Source organism: Indicator indicator, chromosome 20 (assembly GCF_027791375.1).
Source record: "Indicator indicator isolate 239-I01 chromosome 20, UM_Iind_1.1, whole genome shotgun sequence".
NCBI lineage: Eukaryota > Metazoa > Chordata > Aves > Piciformes > Indicatoridae > Indicator > Indicator indicator.
The window spans coordinates 872,623-887,498 of NC_072029.1; the positions used below are offsets into that span (position 1 = coordinate 872,623).

Genomic DNA, 14,876 nt, shown 5'->3' on the forward strand with positions numbered 1-14,876 from the left:
AACCTGTTCAGAGGTGCTCTGTCAAGCATTAGCTGCAATCTGCCTTATGAACAGGGGGGCGAAGGCAAAATAATTGAAGATCAATCCAAAGCTCTTCTAAGTATGCAGTCTTGTGTCATACCAGAATGATCTCGAAGGCTCTGTTTGCTTAATCACCAGGCAGATCTCTCAGGAGTCCAAGTGAAAAATACATTGCATAAAGAGTTGAGTGAGCTGCTCTTAGTGCCTGATGAGGCTGGATCCAAACTGTAGTAAGACTTAGTGGCAGCAAAGCACTCTGCAGACTGGAGTTCAGAAGCCTGTACTTGTATCTTCCACCAGTGTGGGTGGTTATGTGCTTACCCTGTGTCCAAAGGACTTCACAAGCAAGACATGGCTTTGCTGAAACGCAGCCAGGGGTTCCAGACATGTTTTGAGACAGGCACTGGAGAAGTCCTATCTGCCTGATGTAGTGTGAGGTGTGGGGTTGGAACTAGATGATCCTTGAGGTTCCTTCCAACCCTGACAATTCTATGATTCTGCAGTTCAAGAAGAGAATTCCAGATTTCAGTAGGCAGGATTTCAAGCTGGACTTCCTGTGGGTGGCTAGGAAAAGAAATTGTCTTCTTTTATCAATAAACCTGAAGAATCTGAAATGGTATTTTTGACTTTGACATCCATCTTATCTGAAGTGCATTGCCCATAGCAGCAGAGTCAATTCAGTTCCAGTTCAGAGGCAAGAATAAAACCTGCTGAGTAGTCACTGTGGTTTCCTGCAGCAGCTCCAAGCTTTACAGAGGCATTGAGCTAATGACCCAGCACAGCTCTGCTTTGAAATGGTGAGGCTGGCAAGGGTGACAGGGATTGAAGGCACTGAGTGTCCATGGGCCTTTTAGCATAAACTGTTGTGGATTACAAACAATGGGGTGGAGGTGGAAGGAAGTCTTCTTCTGTAATTACCCTGGGTGTGTGTTGGGCTGGTACCATACCCTGGCAGGCTCTGTGTGGCTGCACCGGGAGGAGTGGCCAGCAGTGCAGGAGTGGGTAAGGAGTTGTGCATTCACTGAGACTGCAGCAGATGCTCTGAGCTGTGAGTCATGCTTCCAACAGGGGTATGTGGTGCCCATAGTGTACATGGGCTCATGAATGCCTTCATTCATGCCCATCTGGGAAGATGGCAGTGTGCCCACGTACAAGTGGATTGGTCCCTTTTCTAGAAAGCATAGTGCCAGACTGTCAGGAGTTTGGGTGGGGAGCTCAGCTAATGCTGCAGACAGCATCCCCACTGCAGGAAATCCCTCCCTGGTGTTAGGACTCGAGATACCAGGTTACCCAGGAGGATATTTTATGTGTTGAAAGCAAGCAGTGAACCACGGCAGAAGGAGGCAGGTGCCCATCTCAAAGCACAGCAGGATCCTGAGAGGAAGCATCTGATGGCTTGTTCCACAGCAGAGCTGCCTAGAGGCAGCCTGAGACAGCTACTGCAGTCAGGCAAGGGCAGATGGTGTTGGGCAGTGGAACAGATCAGATGGATCTCATCACAATATCTCCTGGATACTTGTTAATGGAATTAGCCCAAAAGGCATTATCTTAAATGGCTGCACCACGTCCTACAGTGAACTGTGCAGAGTGCTTGCAGCACATTCTGAAGAGAAGTAAGAAAAGCAGGGAGGTTCCCCATGAAGCTTTTTGGGTTCACTGGGTACAGTTTTAAGAGAAATTTGGTTACTTGAAAATGAGAGGAAAAGTCAATGCACCAATGGGAAACTGCAGTGTCAGTTCAAACAGTTTCACCTGGATCTAGTGCCCAAGGTGAAGGGCCAAATTAGTCAGCTTTGTAATGTGCACAGTGAAGTTAATCTGACAAACAAAATAATATTTTGTATTTCATCAAAGCCTTTCTCACTTGTTAGGGTCTGAGAGATAAGGTGGGGGGGTTCTGTTAAAGAATCTTTCCAGATACTCTGTATCTTTTAGGAAGCAATGGCATGGAAGCTACAAAGCTCCTTAGTTGCTGAATTTTTGTGAGAACAATGTCTGTTATGCTTTTCATTGTGGTTCAGTGCCCACCGTCTTTGCACTTCCACTGTCCTACCTGTCCTGATAACCAAAATTTGCAGTGGTGGGCAAGCTGCCTGCATGGGCTTTAGCCCTTGTGTTTAGAGAGCCTGTGCCTGTCCATCGTGTCCCCTGAGCACCTGAGCTGGCTGAGGGCTGTGTCAGCACACCAAGGCTCTCTCCTATGTCTGTGATTCTCCAGCTCTAAACACACTTGACAGTTAGCTGGTGACCTTAGAAGGTCTTTTCACCTCTTACTCCACAAGTGGTAGTGTGACTACCGAGGCAGAGCCTGGGCAGGGGCAGTAACAGCTTGAATCACTTGGGGGTTAAAAGCAAACTTGTAAGTGTGTCTGTCCAGACAACAGAGGTGAGGCACAGGGAGTCTCACAACACAGCTGCAGGAGCTGCTATGCAAGCAGGCACTGCCTGACTTCTCCTCTTCTGACTGCCAAATGTTTTTCCCCCAGATCTTTGTTGTCCAAGGAACAGAAACTGACAGCCAATATTCAGCTGGGTTTCAGGAGCTGGCAAAGCAGAGGGTATCCATTTCCTGGGGTACAGTAAGCAGGTTTGGTGACATCCATCAGCAAAACCTCTAAGCATCCGTAATGAGGTTGATGCTGCTGCCGTGATCTAAGGCAAGGTAAAAACAAAAAGGGCAAGTGCAGTGCTGTCAGATTTTTGGTGGGCAGGGTAATCTTTCAGAGCTGCAGAGGGATTCTCTTGTTCTGCTGCAAGCAGCCTGGGGGTGTGGTGAATCCTCTGCCTGCCCTACGCTCCGAGAGGGGAGCTCAGCACCCCTTGCTGCATGCTGTTTGCCACTTGAAGGAGTGCTTTAAGGAGTGCTTAGCAGAAGGGAATGGGGCTTTTGGTAACCAGGAGGTATAAGAGGCTGTTATGAAACATGACCTGTTATGACCTCATTGCTGTCTACAACTACCTGAAGGGAGGTTGTAGCCAGGAGGGGTTTGGTCTCTTCTCCCAGGCACCCAGCACCAGAACAAGAGGACAGTCTCAAGCTGTGCCAGGGGAGGTTTAGGCTGGAGGTGAGGAGAAAGTTCTTCACAGAGAGAGTGGCTGGCCATTGGAATGGGCTGCCCAGGGAGGTGGTGGAGTCACCATCCCTGGAGATGTTCAAGAGGGGATTGGACGTGGCACTTGGTGCCATGGTTTAGATAGTCATGAGGTTTAGGGTGACAGGTTGGACTCAATGATCTTTGAGGTCTCTTCCAGCCTTCTTGATTCTATGATTCTATGATTCTATGAAACAAAACTAAGACTTCTTTTGGCTGTTTCTTTGTTTGGTTGGGTCTTTTCTTTAGCTAGAGGGAGTGAAGAATGGCATGCAGCAGCCAGACTTTTCACCAGATGTATGTTCTTTGCAAGAATGTGATTCTCCTAGGATCAAAAACTTGGGCATGGCTTGTCAGAATCACAGAAATGGTGAGGGTTGGAAGGGACTTCTGGAAACCATATAGTCCAACTCAGGCTGCACAGGAATTTGTGCAGACAGGTTTTGAAAGCCTCCAGAGGAGACTTTGATGTGCTGAGCTTCCAGGGCAGCATTTCTTTAGCCCCTTGGCTCCAGTCCATTAAAGATTATTCAGTTTAAAAACTGAGCCACTAAAATTCACTGTGCTTATAAGAGACTTAATGCTGACAAAAGCTTAGAGAGGGCAGTCAGCTGAGCATCCCAGTGAGCCCTAATGGGAGTAGGAATGACATATTCATCAAATAACCTTCTGGATAGCCTAAGAAGCAAGCCAGACATAAGTGTAGCAAGTTTTGCTGTTCAGAGCCTTGGTCCATCCCAGACCACATGCAAATTACAGAAGAATATGTGGAATATATATAGAAGAAATGGGTGTTGGCCCTTGCAACTATTCTCCATCATATAAACAGAGGAAGACCCAAAAGGGAATCAACCTTGGATCAAGTCTTACTTCTGCAGTGGACTTGAGCACTGAGTGAAGGTGTATCTAAAATGAGTCTACATTTGGATGGCAACTGAGGGCAGCCTTTGCCAGGAGAGCCTCTGCAGCCTTCCTGGTGAGCTGCCACATGCTGCACTGGAGCAGTGCTTCCATGGTGGATAGCTCCCCAGACACCTCAGCTGCTCACACACGTGGCTCAGTGCAAATCAGGAGAGCTTCCAGACACAAGCAGTTAATATTTCAGCAGGCAACTGCTGATGGAGTGGCTGTGTCAGCCAGCATGGCAAAGAGAGCTGCTGCCCTTCTTCCAAAAGCCTGCTGTGCCTGGGAAGTTTGCAGACCTCCCCATTTCGATCATCTGAGAAATGCTGCTGCCAGGTCAGCTTGAAATGTTGGCAGGCTCTGTGTGCCAGTCTGTTTTGGACGCTGTTTTCCTGGTTTGTAGGACTCAAAGCTGAAAAAAGGTAGTTCCTGCCCTCTGGCAAACCTCAGGAAGCAGGTTTACAGCTGCAGCCTTAGCTCTGGCTCTGCAGCTGCCCTAATGCTTGTAACTGTGTGTTAGGGCAGAGGTCTTTGCTATCATTCAGGGCTTTCTGAGTAACTTCTTGCAGGATGTTCTTTGCACACAAGCATGGTCATGTGTGTGTGGATGCATTTCAATTTCCCAGCTCATTTTCCAAGGAGCAGTGGTCCTTTGCTGCATGCTGTTCCCTTTCCTACAAGAAGAATTTGTCAGATTCCCAGAAAATCATAGAATCACAGAATTGTTTCAGTTGGAAGAGACCTTTTGAGATCATCAAGTCCAACCTTCAATCTAAGACCACCATGGCCATTAATCCATGTCCCCACATTTCTTGAACACCTCCAGGGATTGTGACTCTACCACCTCCCAGGACAGCCTCTTCCAATCCCTGACCACTCTTGCAGCAAAGAAATGTTTCCTAATACCCAATCTAAACCTCCCCTGGCACAATTTCAGTTAATTTCCTCTTCTCTCATTCTATCACCTGATACTAGGGAGAAGAGACCACCACCCAATATGTACACCTTGAAACATGTCAGCCCAGTAACAGTGGAAATCCAGGTTGCATTTTTCCCCAGGGACTGATCCAACAAGCCATAGTTTTTTTAATAAAATAGCTTGAGCCTACTTCAAAAAGCAAAACCATGCCAGCAAAGCACAGCAGCTTCTTCTCTCTCTCTCCTCCCACATGTCTGCCATTTTTGCCCCCACTATCCTAAATATGTCTGTGTCACCCAAAGGACATAGTCCTGGGCTTTTGGCCAAAATCCTGGGCTTGAATTCCCACATGGAACAGCATTTACTTAGGAAAATAATATCATGTGGCAGCCAGTAGGCACAATACTGCCTCTGCTGCCAGAATGTACTGACTCGAAATGAAGCTGTGGCAGATGGCCTGAAGTGTTTCAGTGCTTGCTTTCTCTAGAGCAGGATTACCCAAGGAATTTTGTACTGTGCTGCACTAGGTCCTTTTACCAGGTTCTGCTCAAATGGATGTGATGCACTCTGCTTGTTTAGCTGGACCAGGAAGGGTCTGCAGGTAGAGTAGGGGCAGAGTGCAACCAAATCCCTGGGACAGCAGAGTCTCGGGTCGTGGATGTCCATCCCTGGAAGTGTTCAAAGCCGGGTTGGATGAGGCCTTGAGCATCCTGGGCTGGTGGGAGGTGTCCCTGACCACAGCAGGGGGTCGGCACTGGATGATCTTTAAGGTCCCTTCCAACCCAAACCATTCTGTGATTCTATGAATGGTTGAGGATCATAGAATGGTCTGTGTTGGAAGGGACCTCTAAAGGTCATTTAGTCCAACCCCTCTGCAGTGATTCTATGAATCTGGGCTCATCCCTCAGGGCACCGAGGACAGCACCTGCTGGAACAAGAAGAAATGGCTTCCTGGTTCAGATTGTGACGAGCCCACCATCTGAGCAGCCGTGTTTCAGATCAGGGTGGCACTCTCCTTGTGTGATGGTTTGACACTGGCTTTTTAATTTTTCCTTGCAAAGTTCAGAACAGAGAAAGTGAAAGAATGTAAATAAGTCACTATTGGGTGTAAGAAAGCAAAATAACAATTGTTCTAAACACTTCCATTGGATAGATAGAAATGTTTAAGAACTATTACCCAAAACAAAGTAGGCATTCGGCACATTCTGCGTTCGGCAGTGGGGGCAGTTGCTGGGCTGTCTGGCTGCTGTTTCTTCTTCTCTTCTGGCTGAAGATAACACACTGACCTTGGCAGCTAAGTTAACAACTTTCTGCTTAACAAACTCTGCTTCTCTGTCCAGGAGGGTCTGGGGGGGAAGCTCCTGGGAGAGAGAGGCCCCTTTGGGAGGGTCCCCTTGGGGGGAAGCAAAGGGAGATCGGTTGTGCTTTTCTGTTGATTGTATATATTTGTAAATGTTGTGAATTTTGTATATTTGTACATATTCATTGCATTTCATCATAGATTTTAGACTCTGCTTGTAAATACAGCTTTTCATTTGCTTCCAGACTGAGCTAGCCTGGTTATTGTTGGTGGGGGGGGGCGGAATTTCAGCTCACACCGACACACCTTGGCAATGATGCCTTATAGACACTGACCCTGCAGAAACAGCTGAGTGTTGGCCTCATGCATGGTGCTTGATAGACAGAGCAAAAGGCCAGCAGTACCTTTTCTTGTCATTAGGGCAATCCATACGTGAGCAGAAGGATTATTTTCATTAAAAGAGTGGTGATGTATTGGGAGATTTGATATAGCTTGGGGAAAACTGGTGGGGAAGAAGAAAGCATGACTGTGGCATCAAGATTTTGGGAGCTTGGACAGAGAGAAGCTAGTGCAGTAATTTTTAGCATGGCAGAATAGCTACATCACTCTACCTCGTTCTCCATCTGGGAAGCAGTATGTGCTGACTATGGTAGAGGCAAGCACTGGATGGCTGGAAACTTATCCAGTTCCTCATGCAACTGCACGTAACACCATTCTTGGTCTGGAAAGACAAATCCTGTGGAGACATGGAACTCCAGAGAGGATTGAGTCAGACAATGGAACTCATTTCAAGAACCATCTTGTGAAAAACTGGGCCAAAGAGCACGGCATCGAGTGGATATTCCACATTCCCTGCTATGCACCAGCTGCAGGGAAGATCGAACGCTACAACGGTTTGCTGAAAACCACTCTCAAAGCCATGGGGGGTGGATCTTTGAAAAACTGGGAGAAACATTTAGCACAAGCAACCTGGTTGGTGAATAGTAGAGGTTCAGTGAATCGAGCTGGACCTGCCCAATCAGATTTGTTGCAAAAGGAGGAAGGTGATAGAGTTCCTGTTATCAGAGAAAAGAATCTGTTAGGCAAAACTGTTTGGGTATTTTCTCCTTCAGGAGAGGCCAAACCTGTCCGAGGGGTGGTTTCTGCTGAAGGTCCTGGTCACACCTATTGGGTGATGCAAGAAAATGGTGAAGTTCAGTGTATTCCACAAAGAAATCTAACTTTGGCTGAGAGAGGTTAAATTCAGAGTGTTGCGCAGATACAGCATCGCGCCCAAGAGGAGAGTTCATGAGATCTACGGTGCACGAACCCTGAGAGCCCTGAGTCACCTGAGAGTCCCTGTTCCTTCCTTCGCTCCATCTGCGAGGAAACAAGCTGTTTGCTGTTTTTCCTGTGATTTGACTCTTTTGAATCATCTACATCTGAAATAGCCGGAATGGACTATGGTCTTTATTCACCTATTGTTGTAGATATTATTTTAGATTAGATAAATGATAGTAGCAGCCAATGGAATTGTTTAGAAGGGGTGGACTGTGATGGTTTGAAACTGTCTTTTTAATTTTTCCTTGCAAAGTTCAGAACAGAGAAAGTGAAAGAATGTAAATAAGTCACTATTGGGTGTAAGAAAGCAAAATAACAATTGTTCTAAACACTTCCATTGGATAGATAGAAATGTTTAGGAATTATTACCCAAAACAAAGTGGGCACTCTGCACATTCTGCGTTCTGCAGTGGGGGCAGTTGCTGGGCTGTCTGGCTGCTGTTTTCTTCTTCTTCTTCTCTTCTGGCCGAAGATAACACGTACTTACCTTGGCAGCTAAGTTAACAACTTTCTGCTTAACAAACTCTGCTTCTCTGTCCAGGGGAGTCTGGGGGGAAGCTCCTGGGAGAGAGAGAGGCCCCTTTGGGAGGGTCCCCTTGAGGGGAAGCAAAGGGAGATCGGTTGTGCTTTTTCTGTTGATTGTATATATTTGTGAATGTTGTGAATTTTGTATATTTGTACATATTCATTGCATTTCATCGTAGATTTTAGACTCTGCTTGTAAATACAGCTTTTCATTTGCTTCCAGACTGAGCTAGCCTGGTTATTGTTGGTGGGGGGGGGCGGAATTTCAGCTCACACCGACACACCTTGGCAATGATGCCTTATAGACACTGACCCTGCAGAAACAGCTGAGTGTTGGCCTCATGCATGGTGCTTGATAGACAGAGCAAAAGGCCAGCAGTACCTTTTCTTGTCATTAGGGCAATCCATACGTGAGCAGAAGGATTATTTTCATTAAAAGAGTGGTGATGTATTGGGAGATTTGATATAGCTTGGGGAAAACTGGTGGGGAAGAAGAAAGCATGACTGTGGCATCAAGATTTTGGGAGCTTGGACAGAGAGAAGCTAGTGCAGTAATTTTTAGCATGGCAGAATAGCTGGCAGAGAAAAATGAGCAGCTCTTTCTGCTGGGTTTACCAGGAGTGACTTTGGAGTCTAACCTAGCAAACAGTGCATCAAACCAAACTTAAACCAGCTGCACGGTACTGGGATAGCTCAAGGCAAATGTCCTGGACTCTTCTATCCTCTTTCTTCTCTGGCTGCACGTTTTCACTGGGTTAAGAAAAGTCAGTGGAATCACATTTAAAAGTGTTGTCACTTCGCAGTCTGTCACAGGGCTTTTGCCAGCTCTGTTCCAAAGGAGCTGGTGCCTAGGAGGGTGCCAGCTGGTGGATCTGATCATCCCAGCATTTCCCTAGAGAACCTAAATACACAGCAGTGCAAGCTGGAATGTGTCTGCTCTCCTGCTCTGCAACTGCTCTGCATTTGAATGAAGCAGCCCTTTGACATTGCAGCAGCACTGATCTCTCCCTCTCTCTCTTTCTGTCTTCTAGGTTGTGATTTTGTACTTCGAGCCGAGCGTGTTCCGCTGTGTTCTCCTCAGATGGGTTCGGCTGCTGGGCTTTGCTACTGTGTATGGAACTGTGACGCTCAAGCTGCACAGGTATTTCACATGTTACTCATCTCCATCTCTGTGGGAGGATGTGCAATCTCTGGGGGTGCTTAGATGGAAGAGTGGCAAAGATTACCATAAACAAGCCTTGCTTTTGACTTTTTAAAATCACTCTGTATTTCTCCTCCCTCTTCCTGCTCAGTTTACCCTCTGTTAATCCCTGGGGCACAGGCAGGATTTGATGGAGACTGTAGGCATCAGCTGTGAGATTGTGCAGGAATGCCTTTTCCCAGGAGGTGAATGTATCTTCCATGAGTATAGGGAAGTGCTTGCAAGTGTTCAGTCCTGTTGAAAGGTTTGCCTGTGAAGTGTTCACGGAGAGCTGCTGTCTAAGTGCTTAGGTGCAGCGGTGGTGGCTAAACCAGTGCACCCTGGTGCACATCAGTACTGTGCTTTCTCCTGGCTCACAAATCAAGGGCTGCTTTCTCCAGGCAGTCACAGCTACCTGCTCCCAAGCACCAGTGCCTGCCAGCAAAACTGTGTGGGGAGTTCTGGGTTCCATGGGTTGGCACTGCCTTCACATGAGACTCAAAGGGTTTGACATCCTTCAGAGACCCATCTTCAAATCCCACTTCTACAGTCCCCTTACAAATTGAAGCTTTTTCTGGGTGTGCTGGATGAAATCCCAATGCTTTTTCCTCTTTGATGAAAAACAATCTCTGGTGCACTGTAGGTGGTTTTATTGAAGCAAAGAGAGATGCAGTATTTGTGTGTTGGTGCTTGGACATCTCGACTGAAGTAGACTTGCTCACCTTTTTATCTTCTTTTCATTACTGTTTTGGCATGTTAGCTGGAGGAGGTTTGATATCATGTTCATAAACTGAATGAGGACTGAGAACATCTTGTGTTTTGTGCTGCACTATCCACATGTCAGATTGTAAGTGGAAAACCCTCCCTGCCTTCCCACTGAAACACAGCCTCTTCTCTTTCATTTGTGTCCCTGCTTACAAGTGCACACTTCAGCTGCTAATCTAACTCTATGATGCTAAGTCTGGCCACATCCTTTGCTTTGAATTTCATCCAGAAAATCCCACACCCTCATGGTATTTTCTGGGATGAATAATTTCTGCTGCAAAAAGAAAAACAGCTAGAGCACTACAGAGAAGATGAGGCAGAGCTGTTGGCTTGGCTTGGTGGTTTGTTAGCTACAGATGATAGAGAAACAGCCTGAGACTGTGGAAGACTCACTTTGGCATTGCAGTTCTGCTACCCTCACAGGTTGTCTGTGTGATTTCATGTGATGTGACGAAGCAGTGGTAGTTGATCTTTCATTTGTATGAAGTGAGGACAGGCTGCAAAACTGGGCAGAAAATCTTGCAGTCTGGCTTTGTTTGTTCAGCTGTTGGCTGTTACTTGGCCTCTGTGCTGACAGAGTCAGCAAATGGGACAAAGACTGAGTAAGAAGCCAAGAATGAACTACATCCTCATCCTTGGTCAGCACAAAGCTGGACTACTTACACTGCAGCCAACAGGAAGCAGGTTGAGGGAAGTGGTGGTTCTCCTTTACTCAGCACACCTTAGACCATATCTGCAATGTTCTGTCCAGTTTTGGACTCTCCAAAACATCAGTGAGCTCAAGTGAAAGGCCAGCAGCGTGGTCAGGGCTTGGAGCATGTGCCCTGCAAGGAGAGGTGAGGGAACAGGGCTTGTTCAGCTGGACAAGACCTGGCATTGGAGGGACCTAGCAGCAGCTATCCAACACCTACAAGGAGGTTACTGAGAAGATGGAGCCATGCTCTTCACTGCAGTGTGGAGTGGGAGAACAAGAGACAATGACAAACTGACGTGGGAGATTTCAACTTTATACAACATAAATTAGCATAGGGTCAGTGGTCTACAGGGAAAACATTTTCACTGTCAGAGTAAATAGGCAGTGGAGCTGCTTGCCTATGAGGCTGTGAGTTTCCCTACTAGGATGTGGCAAACCTAATTCAATCCACAGTCACTGCAGAGCTGTAGAATGGCTTTCTGCAGGCACCACAAATCCTCATCAAAAGCACTGCTTCCCTTCTGCAGGTAGCCTGTGTTTTGCCTGAGGGAAGAACTGATTGCTAGCAAGGAACTTGTGATTGTTTTAAACTTTAATGGGAAAACCAACCCTGTGTAAAAGCAGCTCTTAATGATAATCAGGAAGTCTAGAGCTGTATTTCTCAACAAATGAGGTGCTTTGAGCAGCACTGGGGCATGAAGGTTACCCAAAGCCAGGGAGGAGGCACTGGAGGTCTTTGAGGTTTCCTTAGGGTCAAGCATCAAGGAGAAATCAGAAAAATAGCCAAAAGCAGATGCTTAAGGAAGAGTAAAAGAGGGAAGTCATGTACTGAGTCATTCTCTGAACTCCTGTCACAGTCAGTTCCTGCAGTGCCTCATCTTGAATTGCCTCTTCCTTATTCATTGTGCATTTTGAAAATAATGAGCTGATGTTTATGGAGATGGAAGGATGGGAGCAAGGAAATGAGCTAATTTTAAGGCAGCTAGCTGTAGAGCTGTGAACATAAAACTCAGTGCTTTCCTCAACAAGGAGTTCTTCAAAATCAATCTCTCCAGAAATGAAGATGTTTCAAACATAAACCTTCTGAGTTCAGAAGAGCTGCTGATGTTGCACCTTGCAGTGTATTTCTCTCCTGAAGGATCTCTGTGTCCTTTTCCAAGCCTTGTATTTTATGACAGGTTACCTCATTAATATTAATATTTTGTGAACTCTGCCATCTTGGTGTCAGGATTAATGCAGAATCTTCAATTCTGGATTAAAGCATAGGAATGGAAGACAGCTGTAGGTATGGACATGCAGACAGCTCTGTGTGTGTGTATCCACAGCCTGTCTTACAGGCACTTCAGGAGCATGAAACCCAGCAAGAGGGCCTCCAGTTCTTACACTACTGAGAGAAAGTGAGGAGAATGGAGAGGTGAGGAGAATGAAGAGGTGAGGAGAATGGTCACCAGCAGGTCCCTCTCTGCCTGACATGCCTGTGGTGCTGGCTTCTCCCACGCTGTCCCTTGTGCCTGGCTGCTGGAGGACACAGCAGAGAGGTGGAGGCTTTGAGGGCTGGGGCAGAGAGAGGGCTGGGAGATCCAGTTCAGGGAGGAAGGGAGTTGGACTTGCTGCAAACGTGTGTGCCCAGAAAGTAGGAGTTGCTAAGGAGCAAAGTTTCACTCCCTGGACTGGTCATGTTAAAATCTGTTCTCTTGTTAGCATGTCTTAGCCCAATTAATTCATTTCCTGAGTATAGTTCATTTTGATTGCCTCCTGCAAACCTTTGCTAGTTTGTTTGGTTTTGTGGTACACAGCAAACCAAAGCTTCAGACAAGCATTAAGAGAGTGAGTTCAGCACATTCCACGTGGCACTCCTGCATGATGCACATCCAAGATGAAATTCTCACTTCTTTAGTTCTTCCAGATTAAGTAGGAGTCCCATTCAGTTTCATTGAGACATTTTTCCCCTATTAAAATCTGCACTGTTAAAATCCTGTTTAGCTCTTCTCTACCTCTGCCATCCTCAAGCAGTAACTTGCCTTAACTAGACAGCATTACAGTTCTGGGGCATATTTCTGAATAAAATATCTACTTTCTTCTGTATAAACTAATAAGATGCAGCACAAGAGTTAGAAAGACTCAGTGCAGAATTCATCTTGATGGAGCACAGTGTAGGAGTGGGACTAATAAACATTATCTGTAAGCAAAAAAAAATCAGCAGCACATAAAGTATGGAAGATTATTAGAGTGCTGTGATCCTGCAAATGTTCTCATCCCTATTCCTATTAATATTTAATTTATATAAAAGTATTGCAGATGCAGCTGTTACAGTTCCACAGGCTGCCTTTTTAAATCACCTTCAGGTAACACACATTCTGCTTTATCAGAGGGGGCTGAGTTTAGCTAGGAAAATTCAAACAGGAGATAAAGAAAGTATCTGGTGTTCTAATATTATATTCTATTGCTGTCTTGATTAGGAAAAAAAACCCAGCAGTGGCTTGGAAGTCCTCTGCAGGTACCACAAGGAAGGCCTTTCAGATGGTTTTTAATGGCATGGAAGAGGCAGACAGTCATAGAATCATAGAATGGCTTGAGCTGGAAGGGACCTTAAAGATCCTCTATTTCAAACTCCCCTGCCATGGGCAGGGCCACCTCCTACTAGAACAGATTGCTCAAAACCTCATCCAGCCTGGTCTTGAACACTTTCAGGGATGTGAGGCATCCACAACTTCCTGGGTAACCCATTCCAGTGTCTTGGCACCCTCAGAGTAAAGAACTTCTTCCTAATGTCCAGTGTAAATGGGAGAAAGAACTGGTCTTGCTCAATGGATCATGTGAGAACAGCTTCAGAACTAGAGCTGCAATGCCTCCTCTCAGAGCCCTGATCCAATTCCAGGACCACCTCCCATGGCAAACCTTCATGCTGTGGTGCTCCTTCCCAGCAGGTGTGTGTTTGCAGGTGCATTTGCAGTACTGCAGAGCTCTGCAGGCTGGATTCATGCTCCTTGCATGGGAAGGACAGAAGTGGTCAGTGGAACAAGGTACCTGCTGGGCAGGATTATGGCATGGAAGAGGAAGCAGCATTGCAGTACATCAGCTGTAGGCTATTTGTGGGGGAGGGAGTTAAGTGTGTGACTCACACTCCACAGTCAAGTGGAAGCAGAGATCTGCAGATCACATAGGCTGATTGTCCATGGAAAATCATGACTGGAGGGGAGGGAGGCTCCTGGTGGGCTGCTGTGGAGGGTCAGGAGTAAGCAAGATCCTATTTAGCACTTCAGTTGCAGTGAAGAAACAAGCACTACACAATTACTCATAACATTTGTGGGCAACACAAAGCTTGGCAAGATGGTACATTTTGGATCAGAAAGTACAGTAGTAAAAAGTAATCTTTGGTGTTTGATAACTTGGGCTGAGTCAAAGAGATACCCCTGGGGGGCTGAACTTGATCTCTGGAGGTCCCTTCCAAGCCCTAGCATTCTGTGATTCTATGAATACAGCCAAAAGGCAAATTACAATTAGGGACTAGTTAAAGACACAAACTTAAGGAGAATAAGAGCTTGAAAAGTTATCAGCAGAGAATTGATGTCACAGCAGGAGGTGACAACTTTGGGACTGTTATAAGTGCTTTAGGTCCTGTTCCTGAGATGCACTTTTAGAGGAGGTGTGGAGCAGATGGATGTGGTTCAGACAGAATTTGAGGGCTGGGAAAAGTGCTTGATACTGTGACACCTAATCTGGTTTTTAGAGCAGCAGGAAGACCAAGAGGTGACTTCTTGTGTGGTGTGCAAACAAGCAGGGAGAGAAAAAGTAGTCACAAAAGACTCTTTAATCTATTGGACTGAGGCTTAGTAAGATCTGGTAGGTGGAAGGCAGTGCCAGAGGAATTCAAAAGAGCAACCTGGCACAAATTCTTCTCAGAAGGCTGCTTAGCTATTGAAAAACCTAACAGGAGAAATAAGGTAATTTTGGTACTGCTTTCAGATCCAGACTGAATCTCTGCTTGGAAGATATTCTGTAGTTAAATACCACTACAAATTGCAGGAGCTGCTGTAAAGCAATGTAATAGTCTGTGTTACAGGGCTGATCAAGCTGTGGAATTTTGGGGTTAGTCTTTCTGAAAGTGCAGCAGGAATGCTGGCATTCATCTGAGGCTACTGAGAAATGAACCATTT

The 14,876-nt window shown here is 46.1% G+C and overlaps 1 protein-coding gene across 1 annotated transcript in view; it reads left to right on the forward strand.

Annotated features, from left to right (window-relative positions):
- The window catches only part of GPR158 (G protein-coupled receptor 158), a 146,551-nt gene that overhangs the window by 102,890 nt on the left and 28,785 nt on the right, over positions 1 to 14,876 (forward strand). Inside the window, exon 6 of the mRNA XM_054390227.1 lies at positions 9,112 to 9,221. Within this exon, the coding sequence (XP_054246202.1) occupies positions 9,112 to 9,221 (110 nt within the window). The remainder of the gene's footprint in view (positions 1 to 9,111; positions 9,222 to 14,876) is intronic.